This window comes from Leucopleurus acutus (assembly GCF_964270905.1).
Source record: "Leucopleurus acutus genome assembly, chromosome: 9".
Lineage (NCBI taxonomy): Eukaryota > Metazoa > Chordata > Mammalia > Artiodactyla > Delphinidae > Leucopleurus > Leucopleurus acutus.
Genome location: NC_139144.1, coordinates 104,971,914 through 104,985,535, shown reverse-complemented (window position 1 = coordinate 104,985,535; position 13,622 = coordinate 104,971,914). Strand labels below are relative to the sequence as shown.

General features: G+C 48.1%; 1 protein-coding gene across 2 annotated transcripts in view; it reads right to left on the bottom strand.

Annotated features, from left to right (window-relative positions):
- Positions 1 to 13,622, bottom strand: part of DPP6 (dipeptidyl peptidase like 6) — a gene marked incomplete at both ends in the record, with an annotated part of 1,037,088 nt that overhangs the window by 938,243 nt on the left and 85,223 nt on the right. The window contains one exon of one of the 2 annotated variants that reach the window (XM_082846710.1): positions 5,058 to 5,596. The exons of the other annotated variant lie outside the window; for it this stretch is intronic. Within the exon in view, the coding sequence (XP_082702836.1) occupies positions 5,058 to 5,108 (51 nt within the window). Of the gene's footprint in view, positions 1 to 5,057; positions 5,597 to 13,622 lie in introns of those variants that run through there. 2 annotated transcript variants of the gene reach the window in all.

The following is a 13,622-nucleotide window of genomic DNA, read 5'->3' as shown; positions in this document are numbered from 1 at the left end:
TTTTGCGGTACGCGGGCCTCCCACTGTCGTGGCCTCTCCCGTTGCGGAGCACAGGCTCCGGACGCACAGGCTCAGCGGCCATGGCTCACGGGTCCAGCCGCTCCGCGGCATGTGGGATCCTCCCGGACCGGGGCACGAACCCATGTCCCCTGCATCGGCAGGCGGACCCCCAACCACTGCGCCACCAGGGAAGCCCTCATTGTAGTTTTAAGCGGAAAATACACTATGTGTGGAATTCTCTCTCCTCTTATCGGACACATTAGAGCTTGAAGAAGTTTTTAAAAGAAAGAAAAGCACAACTAGAACCATGGACCTGCTCATAAAAGCCGTCATCCTGAGCTCAGAAATGAACACCTGTCCATTCACGCATCCACCTGGGGCTCCCCATGCCCAGCTCCTGCGGGTGAACGAAGATGCTAATGTTTTGGAAACACACCACACCTCTTCGGAATAATTCAGGGAGTTCAAAATCCAAATTAGCGACCAGGACAGATCAGAGAAGGGAGGGAAATCATCGAGGCAGAGGAACAGGCCAACTTAGGGTATTTACACGTCCCAACAGGAAGACCCAGCGATCCATCCAGTGAAGACTTGCACAGGACTCTGGAAAAGCAGGACTGCCCTATCTATGCTCTACAGTTCTACTCAAGACACTTTATAAAAGATCCTGACCTAACCATCCATTTCTGGGTTAGGACTTCTTCCTGGAAATCTTAGCACCTGAAATCCTGTAAGAGGTGTGTGAAATGATACCTGCTTCAGGCTTTTTTTTTTCTGCACAGGTGGGACTAATCAGCATTTCAAGAGGAGTCCGGTGATGGGGTTGATGATTTTATGAACGGACATGAACAACTAGGAAGTAGTGAAGTCTCTAAGTAGATGTCACATCCCTGGGATGCACAGGGATAACTCTTGAAAACCATGACCTCCGAAGTAATTTTGGAACCCATTTCAAGAAGGCAAATCCCGTCCAATATACACGCCCAAAAGCTCACGTTTAGAACTATCACCATGGCTCTTATGTCATCAGGGTGCCCATCGCTGTAAGGAAGCGGGGTCATGTTTCCAATTACCTTCAGATAGAGGAAAAACACTGCATTTCTAAAGGATGTGCCCCTAAAAGTCATTTCACAAGTGTGTGTCCCTGTTCCCAAGGAAAGTCAACAGCGCGGGGGGGGGAGGTCTGTGTCCCACACAAGTTCCTATAACTAACTCATCTATAAACCTCAAAGCCTTTCCTCTGCTCACCGGGCTTATTATAAGTGGGGCATCAACACGAGAAGGTCATCCTGTTTAGTAGAACTGAATCAGTAAAGTACCCAGAGGGCCTGAAAGCCAGCTCTCACTGTGGGTGGTTCCTCTCCGGGGTTTCTATCCCACACAGGAAGGGGAAGTGAGATTGCAGAAGATCCCAGGCTCGTGGTATCACAGATATATCCAGTCAGTGATCAGAGCCCTACCATCAGTGGCCACAGGAAAAACATCAGCTTTCCCTGCATGAGAAACTCATCCCCAGGCTGCAACTTTCATCTAAAAGCCACACCCATCAACCACGAAGATTCTCAGGCATCCCTGTGGCCTGCAGACCTCTGACCCTCAGCTTCCATTTTCTGAACCTCCTCTGACACAACTCTGGTCACCAAGGGCCTGGCCATCCTCCTTCACCCACCATCTGCTTGCAGGGCCACCAAAACACACCAAGGAAGCGGGATGCTGTCACCTAGGGCATAGGGCAGTCCCCCCGGGACTCTGATTTTTTAAATAACCTTCACTCAGTCTCCAGGAAGCAACCCCATATCTGGGAAACGCTCAGATGGACAGAGTGAGGGAACTGAGCATGAAGTAATATCCTCTGGATAATCAAATTTTCCACTGACCCTAGAACCTACTGCAAGAGGATAAGCCTCTCTCAAATAGCCCATTTAATTCAAACAACAGTTTAATAAGTAGGATATCAACACAGTCATAAAGGAAGATGGGGTTGAAACAAATGCAAGTCATCCCCCATGTGAATTTTCAAACGTAGATTTTATGAAAATACAGTGATTTGAAAAAACAATTTCTGTTCTGAGAGACTGGAAAAACCTCGGTCACTTTCTAGGTGTGTTAAATCGCAGATGGAACGTGGCTTAGTTCTCACAATATCAGAAATAAAGTTTATGAAAAAGACTCTTCTCAAGAATGAAAATAGAAGTTGTGAACGATTCCACCGTGTTCTTTCTCTTACTCACTTATTACGCCAAAATGAGAGCGTTTACCAGGGAGTCTGGCTTCTCTGAATCGGCTGCCAGGAGTCATAGACTTCTCAAGCAACATGTGAGGAATAAAACGTTCACTGAGATTTTAGGAAAATAGATTTTCCAGTTAAGGGTTACAGCAGGGCAAAGACAAGCCACGCGCTATTGTCACAGTTCTCGGGAACAAGAGACCACAGGCCCAGACCACATGGTCACACATGGGAACGCGAGTGAGTAGAGACTGGAATGAAAAGCAATCTCCATTCCTGGCTGTAAGGGGACGCGGCACCTCTCCCATCACTCTGGCAGGACCAAGTGTCTCCCTTGTACACATCAAACCTCAGATGTGGGTCCAGAGAGCTCCAAGGGCCCTGCATGGAGATGGAGTCCGTGTCCAGGTCTCTGTGTGTCTGTTGATGCATCAACACTGCATAGACGGCACGTTCCACCCCTTTTCACAGCAGTCAGATATGCAGCCACTCAACCGTCAGTAATGGGAGGAAGTCATCCTCGCTCTCGTGGGGAATGTAAAGGATCACCTGAATTCCAGTCAGGCGGCGAGTGCAAAGAATTTGCCAGTCATCGAGTCCAACAGAGGCTGCGATTAGCCAGAGCCTTCCAAAACAGCTGATGAAAAATTAGGGCTCAGTAAGTCTCCAAACAACGATTTGAGTGCAGCATGATCACTCAGGTAAAGCTGCGTGCGTTTAGCCGGAATGTGACATTTCAGAAAAGGTACAAACCCAACCGCAGAGCAATTAATTATCAATTTAAGAACTGATGCAACGTTGAAAAGTTGAGTGAGTCTGTGTCTCATTTTTCTCTTAGGCCAACAAACAGATGAGTCTAAAAACCTAACTGGTGGCCGTAGACTTATCTAGACTCAGTTCAACCTGCTCTGATTACACTTATAAAAAGCAGACACAGAGGAGGGTGACAGCCTGATTCACCGTTTGAGTGAAAATGAGATCAGTGTTCTTCTCACTCTTTATTTTCTGCAATGAACGCAGAGGGCGGGTAGTGGGAGGGAAGATCTTAAAAGTTTTTAATGACGATGTCGTATACAGATGTTGCTATGTCACAACGTACCATCTAACTTACGAGAAGAAACACTTACTGGACAATAGACTTAGGTGAAGAAGTCAAGCATCGTTATTATTAACAGGAGAACATATCGGAATCCTCTCTCTCCCCTCAGTCCTAAATGTGTACGTTTTACTAGCACATTATGGCACAATATATGAGAGGAATTACGGGTGTGGGTGGGAATTTAATTGGAAAACATTACTCCATACGCGTTTCTGCCCTGTTTATACATGAAATTACGCGGAACAGCCCGACGGCTAAAAAGGGAGTGGGAAAATTAGGGACACAGATGTATTTCCACAGACAATTAGGTAAGCCACTCGGAGAACCCAGACTGATGAAGGAAGGCTCTGGAATGACTATCCTGTCGTCTGCGTGGGGAGGGGGGTCGGGGGCGTTCTACACAATAGTCCCTTTAATACGGTTACCGCGCTCCTCAGGCCAGAAGCCAAGCTCCAAGCGGATGGCACTCCTTCCTCCGGCAGGCAACAGGTGTCTTGCCGTGGGTGTGGTTAAGTCGGCTGGGTACTGGTTCAATTCGAATACATTTTCCACTTCCCGTCTCTTTTTGTTGAAAGCAAGACCTCGAAATGGCTCACCGGCTGAGTTCTCCCAAACACACCTCTGCTCCCCGCCCCCCATCGCCTGCACCCAACCCACCTCGCAACCAGCTGCAGACCCTGGACCTGAAGGAGTCCCTGCATTTCCAGCGGTACCTTCAGAGCCGCACGCCAACCCCTACCTCCCCGCCCCTGCTTCACAACAAAGTACCGGCGGGCGAGTAGCGTGAAAACAGGGGCCCTCCTCCGAAGCATCCCACAGCAACCCGGAAAGGGTTAAAGCGTCAGCCAAATAAACACGCTCAGGCACACACACAGTTTCCAGAGAACAAGATGGCAACCTCCTCGTCCTCGACCCCCTCAGCCCCCGGCACGGGCTCGGGATGAGGACGGCAGGAGCGCCAAAGCGGCGCGGTGCCCGGGAGCGGGCGGGGGTCGGCGGGGGACGCGGGACGCCGGGGTCCTCGAGTTAGCAAAGTTGTCAAGGCGCAATGCCCCCTGGCCCGCCGCCCTTAGCCTCCCACCGATCCGAGGTCCCCGGCGGCGCACGGTCCTCCTCGGGGAGCGATGTGCCATTATTACACTCGCTGGCAGAGTCGGCCTTTCGGGGGAGTCGTTGTTGTCATACCCGGGAGCAGGGCCCCGCCCGGCCGGCCGGCGGTCGCGGGGGCAGCCGCCGGAACAGAGCGACAGGCGTCCGCCCCGAGTGAGCCACAGGCTTTGCGGACCCTACCAGGTCCCGGGCTCGGGAACTCGCGGCCCCGAGGCCGGTGCGGGCATCCCGGCCCCGCGGTCCTCCCCTGGCCTCGGCGACCTCGCTCTCCGCGTGTCTCCCGGGGGTCTGCCGCGCACTGGGACGGACGCGCAGCCGGCGAGGGCCGGTCCGCCTCCCCTTGCCCACCTCGCGCACCCCGCCCGTGGCCCAAGACACCGAGCCACCTGCCCAAAGCACAGGGACCCAGAGCTGCAAAGTTGTAATTTGCAAGCGAACGCCTGATCCTTCGCAGCCGGGCGGCCGCCGCTGCGGGTAGGGGGGATTCAGGTGGGAAATGGTGGCGGCACCGCCGCGCTCCGCACGGGGGTCGCGGTCCTTCCCGGGGGTGCGGGACTCGCCCCCCGTCCCCGATCCCCCCTGCAGGTCCTCCCGGCCCCCGCGCGCCTCACCAGCACTCACCATCACGTTCCCTTGCATTTTAGCCGTCTTAATCATCGCCTTTTCCTTCATTTTGCCCCAAGTCTGAACCCGACTTCTGGCCCAGAGAAGAGTAACTTAATCCATTGTCTCGGTGATGATTAAAGTAGAGACTGGACCGACCGACCGAGGACTGGGTGGAGTTGGCTTTCGCAGGAAAAAAAAAAAATTCTTCCAGCGCTTCGGCTTCCCCCTCCGCCACCCTGCCCCTCTCCTCTCCCCGGCGGATCACAATAGCAATCAACTCTTTTCGGCCGCCGCGGAGATAGAAAAATACACAGCCGGAGAGCAGGGTGAGATCCTGTTTCAACAAACACCGGGCGCCGGGAGCGGGAGCGCGGGGAAGAGGCTGAGAGCCGCGGGGCCAGCTAGACAGCCTGCGTGTCCTGCTGGCTGGCCGGCCAGCCGCGCTCCGCCAACGACAGCTGGGAGACGCGCGGGGCGCACGCGGGGGCACTGGGCGGCGCGGCCGGCTGGGGGGATGCTCTGCGGGCAGCGCCGGGTGCCGCCGGGGCCGCACTGGTCCCTAAGGGCGGGGACCCCGGCGAGGCGGCGGCGACGACAGGGCGCGCGGGCCCTTGTGTGTGTATCTGTGTGTGTGTGTGTGTGTGTGTGTGTGTGTGCGCGCGCGCGCGCGCGCGTACACACACCGGCTGTTCAGCCCGAAGCCGGCTGAACCAGGAAGCCTCGGGCTGCATCAAGGTTAGGCGCGCCGAAAGGTCTGTGTAGAGCCGGGAGCCCCTCCAAGCACCCTCTCCTGGGGTACACGCCCCCTCCCCGCGGGCCGGGTGTGCGCGGAGCACGCACGCTTGGTTTTTACGAACAGGCACCGCCGCGATGTCCGCGGGTAGAGCCGCCGCCTCCCGCCCAGCGTGAACGCTGGATCTGCTGCGACTATCTCCTGTCTGCGCCCCCGGGAGGGGAGGGAGAGGCCGGGCAGAGTCGGGCGCCGCCTAGCACCGTCGGCTGCAAGGGTGGAGAAGCCGAGCAGGGTGAAGCGGAGGGCTCATAAATAATGTTGTTTAGGGTTACCATGGGACACACGTTGCGTCTCCATGGTTGCACTCTGGGTCTGCATCCGAATCTGCCGCCGCGGCTGGTCCACGGCATGGGGTTCCTTGCTGGGTAGCAGCACTCCCGGCACCGGCTGGCCCGGCCGCTCTGCGCCCGCACACCTGGCTTCCCAGGCTCCACCTTCCCCCCAGACCTCTGCCCCAGCTGCGGCCCCTAAAGCGTCTTTGTTTCTTCGGACCTGATCCCACGCTCTTCCCACAGCCCAGCCCCGCACCAAGGGGTCTGCCTGGCCCCGAAGCCCAAACCCCGGCTCTGAGCCCCCACCCAACCTCCACCCCAAGCGGCGGGTTGCCCAGTGATCGCGCCCAGTGTTTCCTGATCACCACCCCCGGGGCGCTCGTGGACGGTTGAATCTTTCACACCCGCGGGTTAGCTCCCTGGACCACACAGGGACGCGCGCTCCCGAGAGCGCGCACGCAGAAGGTGGCCAAATTCAAATGCTGACCAACCCAAGCCGCCGGGAAGAGCGCACAGAGGATGCTCCGCACGCCGCGGCTTTCCTCCACCGAGGACCAGACCACCGCCAAAACCGGACTGGAGCTGTTTCAACCGACATCAGCGCATCAGGCTTGAACTCACTGTCGCGTGTGTGTTTGTACGTCCTCGCCTGGGGGGCAGTGGCGGGAAGGAGAGGCTAGGAGCGGTTTGAGAAGCCTTTCCATTTTTTTACATTCACAAAAAATCGCATGTAAGAATGAATAAGAGGCCAGTTTCCAACCCACACTCAAGCAGAAAATTCTGGGCGATTGCAACAGTAATTATATGTAAGTTATCCCAAATGCCTTCATATATTAAACATTATATATATAAGCATTATATATATACACACACACATATACGGTAGGTATATATAAGCACACACAAGCAGCAGGTGAAAAATACTTGTAACTAATGATTTGGCTTAAGAAGTAAGTGGAAGAAATAGGTGAAACAAAGCTAATGGAAAAGCAGCTTTTAAAGGAATGTGGATTACGATTTGCCTGGAAAGTGGCAGGCACAACACTATTCTTTTTTTTTTATTTTTTATTTTTTGCGGTACGCGGGCCTCTCACTGCTGTGGCCTCTCCCGTTGCGGAGCACAGGCTCCGGACGCGCAGGCTCAGCGGCCATGGCTCACGGGCCCAGCCGCTCCGCGGCATGTGGGATCCTCCCGGACCGGGGCACGAACCCGCGTTCCCCGAATCGGCAGGCGGACTCTCAACCACTGCGCTACTAGGGAAGCCCAACACTATTCATTTTTTTAGGTTTAAGAAGCACTTTCCTATGTTAGGATTCTTAATGACAGCCTTTCTCTAGAAATGAACATGGGCACAGATCATCCTTGTACTGTTGACTTTTACACTAAACCCAGCCTCATGTGGACCAAAAATATTGCCAATCTAATTCTGCTTTGAAGCAGCATTAAAATGGTTCTTTCTCTTCTTTGTTTGAAGTGGCATTAACTCCTTTAGAATCTGCTTCCCTCTCTTTCTCACCAAAACTTCTCCCTCACAACCTGGCTTTTCCCATCCCATCACACATTGGAGGAGGGAGGGAAAACTGAGAAAACACAGCAAAAGTATATTTTACCGAGGTATAATTGACGTATCAATTATGTTAGTTTCAGGTGTACAACATAATGAACTGATATGTGTAAACACTGTGAAATGCTCATCACAAGAGGTCTTGTTAGAATCCGTCACCATACCTAATTTAAGTAAAATTTTTTTCTTGTGATGAGAACTTTTAAGATCTACTCTCTTAGTAACTTTCAAATATGCGATACAGTATTATTAACTATAGTTACACTGCTATACATTACATTTCCATGACTTATTTATTTCATAACTGGAAGTTTGTACTTTTTGACGGCGTTCACTCATTTCTCCCAAAACCCCTACCCTTGCAATCAATCTATTTTCTGTATTTATAAGCTTGGTTTTTGTTTTGCTTTTTAGATTCCACATATACGTGAGAGCATACAGTATTTGTTTTTCTATGTCTGACTTATTTCAGTTAGCATAATGCCCTCAAGGTACATCTACATTGTCACAAATAGCAAGATTTCATTCTTTTTTATGGCTGAATAATATTCCACTGTGTGTATATCTACCCATCAATGGGCACTTATGTTGCTTCCATATCTTGGCTATTGTAAATGATGCTGCAATGAACATGAGGGGCATATGTCTTTTGAAGTTAGTGTTTTCATTTTCTTTGGACAAATACCCAGAAGTGACATTGATGGATCATATAGTCGTTCCATTGTTATTTTTTTTGAGGAACCTCCAAACTCTTTTCCATAGTGGCTGCACCAATTTACATTCCCACCAACAATGCACAAGGGTTCCCTTTTCTCCACACCCTCATCAACATTTGTTATTTCTTGCCTTTTTGATAAGAGCCATTCTAACAGGTGTGAGGTGATGTCTCATTGTGGTTTTGATCTGTAATTCCCTGATGATTAGTGATGCTGAGCATTGTCATGTACCTGTTGGCCATCTGAATGCAGTCCTTGGAAAAATATCTGTTCAGATCCTCCACCGTGTTTTAATCAGATTATTTGTTTATTTGATATTAAGCTGTATGCGTTCTTTATGTATTTTGGAAATTAGTCCTTTACCACATGTATGATTTGCAAATATTTTCTCCCATTTGGTAGCCTGTCTTTTCATTTTGTTGGTTGTTCTCTTTGCTGTGAAGAAAATTTTTACTTTGATGTAGTCCCACTTGTTTACTTTTACTTCTGTTGCCTTTGCCTTTGGTGTCAAATCCAAAAAAACTACTGCAAAACAAATGTCATTTATGTTTTCTTCTATTGTTTCAGGTCTTACATTCATGTCCTTAATCCACTGTGAGTTAATTTTTGTGTATGGTGTAAAATAGTGGTCCAGTTTCATTCTTTTGCATGCAGTCATCCAGTCTTCCCAACAAAACTTACTGAAGAGACCGGGCTGTCTATTCTGTTTCACTGATCTATGTCTGTTTTTACGCCAGTACCGATACTGTTTTGTTGACCAGAGCTTTGTAATAAAATCAGGGGTTATGATGCCTCCAGCTTTGTTCTTCTAAGATTGCTTTGGCTATCTGGGGCCTTTTTTGATCCCATACAAATTTTAGGATTGCTCTATTTCTGTGAAAAATGCCATTGGAATATTGGTAGGGATTGCATTGAATCTGTAAACTGCCTTGGGAAGTATGGACATTTTAACAATATTAATTCTCGTAAACCATGCACATGGAATATCTTTCCATTGATTTATTCTTCATCAATTTCTTTCATTAATGTCTTACAGTTTTCAGTGTCAGTGTACAAGTCTTTCACCTCCTTGGTTAAATTTATTCCAAGGTACTGGACAAGACTGTTTTAACCTGCCATTTTTATAGCTTCCTTGAAATTATCTCTAGGAATACAAAGCAGAATAATATGGTTTAAACTTAAGTTAATAAATGAATAATTCTGATAGTAGTCTGAATGTTTTTCCCAACACTCACCCGAGAGCTATCAGCCAAAACTATTTGTCTGGCTCACCTGTGCTACCTTACTCCTGCCTGTGGCCTCTGGAAGAAATGCCTGGGCTTCCCTGGTGGCGCAGTGGTTGGGAGTCCGCCTGCCAATGCAGGGGACGCGGGTTCGTGCCCCGGTCCGGGAAGATCCCACGTGTCGCGGAGCGGCTGGGCCCGTGAGCCATGGCCGCTGAGCCTGCGCGTCCGGAGCCTGTGCTCCACAACGGGAGAGGCCGCAACAGTGAGAGGCCTGTGTACCGCAAAAAAAAAAAAAAAAGAAAGAAAGAAATGCCTGTAGAAAAAATAGGGCTAAAGCAGGCATAAAGAGGGAATAGAACAGCAAAGCAACTCTGAATATTAAATAATGACTATTCAGTCTTTGCAGCTCATCTGCTTTTAGTCATTGACCTAGGGAATGCTGGAGAGACAAAGAATGAGGATAGATAAAGAGGAATCCAGGAGGAAGAAAGAAGCCAAGAGTAGAGGGGGGAAATGCTTAAAAAAGGAGGAGGCTCAACTGCCATATTATTTTGGGATATTAAATTTTATAAGAAAATTAAATTAGGAAATATTTGAAGATAGCACAGACATCAGAACCCCTCTCCTCACCCCCATCCTCAGAATGTTTTTTTTTTCCTGTGCTGCATTTATGAACATGGGATGCAAATGTGGTCCTATATTTATCAACTAAGTGTTGACTCATCTCCAGTTTTTGCAGTTGAATTTCCAGTTTTCTTTCTAATCTACAAGAAGGCATGCTCATCTCATGGTTTTCCCTGTAGTATTTCTGTGAGGTTTGAGCAGGTGGGATCTGCCATGCTTTGCGGCACCTACACACCAGCTACCTTTGCTCAGTGTGGGCTCGTGGACGTTATTTAACTCTGACAGGCTCTCTCCAAACCTGCTATAACGGAGTTGTTGTTTCGTCCATCCTTCTGCTCCATCCTTAATTTACGTATTGTTGGCATTAGCAACTGCGTTGATCAAAGCAGCTTTGATTTAAGTTGAGACTTTTGGCACAATGTTCAGTTTCACATTTGACAACAGGTGATATTTACAACAGAAGAACAGATGCATCCTGTCGTTTTGTCAGTGTTCATTTCTTGTGACTTACTACTAAAAGCTTAACTTTGCCGAGGTGAATTCCGCTGTAAGGAGACTCAACATGTGAAACTCCCAACTCATAAAACTGAAAGTCAAGGTAGCTTTATTGGGGTTTTCCAGAGAAACAGAATATACATGTATGTGGTGTGTGTGTGTATATATATGTATATATAGTATAAATTTACTATAAGCGATTGGCTCACATGAATCTGAAGGCTCTTAAGTCCCCAAATCTACAGCAGGTAAGCTGGAGACCCAGGAGAACCAGGGGCATTAGTTCCAGTCCAGAAGTCAACAGACTCAAGACCCAAGAAAAGTTAATGTTTCAGTTTGAGTCTGAAGGCAGGAAAAAAACACTGATGTCTCAGCTCAAAGCAGTCGGGTAGGAGCTCCCCCTTACTCAGCCTTTCTGTTCTATTCATGTCTTCAACTGATTGGATGAGGCCCACCCACGTCTAAGAGGGCAATCTGCTTTACCCAGTCTACTGATTCAAATGTTAAACTCATCCAAAAAAAAGAGGGCAATCTGCTTTACCCAGTCTACTGATTCAAATGTTAAACTCATCCAAAAAAAAGAGGGCAATCTGCTTTACCCAGTCTACTGATTCAAATGTTAAACTCATCCAAAAAAAAGAGGGCAATCTGCTTTACCCAGTCTACTGATTCAAATGTTAAACTCATCCAAAAAAAAGAGGGCAATCTGCTTTACCCAGTCTACTGATTCAAATGTTAAACTCATCCAAAAAAAAAAACAAAAACAAAAACACCCTCACAGAAACATCCAGAATAATGTTTGAGCAAAGATCTGGATACCCTGTGGCCCAGTCAAGTTGACACATAAAACTAACCATCACAGTGCACAGGAAAAGAGAGTGATTTTCTCATCACAAACTATTCTTGACCCACAGATTAATCCATTACTCAAGTTCTTAAAAATGTGAGCTTTCTTATTGCACTGAAGACATCATTCATCCTATATAATTTGATTTACCCATGAATTTCCAGGAAGATATCTTTTGAAAAAAATGAGATCTGTCAATATTTATTTTAAAAATTTCACAGGGGGCTTCCCTGGTGGCGCAGTGGTTGAGAGTCCACCTGCCGATGCAGGGGACACGGGTTCGTGCCCCGGTCTGGGAAGATTCCACATGCCGCAGAGCAGCTGGGCCCGTGAGCCATGGCCACTGAGCCTGCGCGTCCGGAGCCTGTGCTCCGCAACGGGAGAGGCCACAACAGTGAGAGATGTCAGAGAAATCCCAAGTGTACACGTAAACGCCCTTCCAAATTTAATTAGAAGACCTTTATCTTTGACAGCGTTTTCCCTTGCCTGTGTAGACCAAGAGTCGAGGAAATTGTGTAAGTTAATCTCTGTCCCTGGCCTTGCTCAACTGAACGGGGTTATTTTCCTTGAGCCACTGACATCATGAACTTCTCAGGAACGAGATGATTCTGAACCAGATCCTCTACATTAGATGGGCCCTAGCGGTTTCTATTTTAGGAAATAGACTCCTATGGACCAAAGCATCTGTGGGTTGGGGTTTCTCTTCTCTCCTAGCACCTGTCTCTGAACACTAATGAGTGTGTTCTACTACATACCCATTTCACAGGTGGAGGAAGGAAGGGTAAAGAGCCTGGGTTTCATACTCCTATTCATGCCACTAGTCAACGTTCCAGGCTACAACCACAGCTATTTCACCTGCTCAGCTAACACTGCCTCCGTACCCCAGTGAAGACCTCTTGACCAGTACAGTATTTTGTTGGTATTAAATACCTTCTTAATGAAGTGTAGGAACTGTTAACTGTTGATAGCTCTTTTATACATTAGGAACATCTACATAGAGAAGCTCTGTAAATAAGCAAAGTATCGGAAAATAAAAGCAGTTAAATGCATGAAAATCCTATTATCTTTGGGCAATGTAAAATTCCTTTACGTAACATCTGTTTAAGAGAACCAGGAGAGCAGAGTATATATTTTAGGGTTCCTATGGAATATTTTGTAGAAAAAAAAAATAGCCCAACACTTAATGGTCTAAAAGTAATGGACATAGAACATGTCTGTAGGTAAAAAGAGGGACTTGAATTTGCTCCTAAGATTATGCATTCAGTTTAGCCACTGAGCTGGGAACACACAGATCTCTTGACTTTTGCCAGGGTTCTCTTCTCTGAGCCCAAGGTTATAAATGCCCAGAAAGGAACGAAAACCTGAACGGTTGTCAGGAAACTGTCATCTGTCTCGGCAATCAAGGAGAATCAAACCTGGATGTTCTGGAGTTGTGGACCCACTGCAAATTTATGGCTGAGGCGCACATACAACACATTATTTCTTCCCTGCTAAAAATGCCACAAGCAGACTTTTTAAAAATACCTTTTAAAATATGAGTTTGACTCTTGTTTTTCTACAAAAGTAATATTAACTCAAAGTCACAACAAGTTGTCACTTCACACCCACTAAAACTGCTATAATAAAAAGGTCAGATAATAACAACTATTGGTAGGGATGGAGAGAAACTGGAACCCTCATACATTGCTGGTAGGAGTGTAAAATGGTGGAACCACCATGGAAAACAGTCTGGCAGTTCCTCAAAAGGCCTGATGTTAAGTTACCACTTGACCCAGCAATTCCAATCCTGGGTATATAGTCAAGAGAAGTGAAAACATATGCCCACCAAAAACTTGGATACAAATGTTCATAGCAGCATTATTTATAATAGGCAAAAGGGGGAAATCACCCAAGTGTCCATCACGGATGAACGGATAAACAAAATGGGATGTATTCTTACAATGCAATATCATTCAGCCATAGAAGGAATGAGGTACTGATTCATGTCACAACATAGAGGGATCTTATAAACATCTTATGCTGAGCGCAAGAAGCCAGTCACA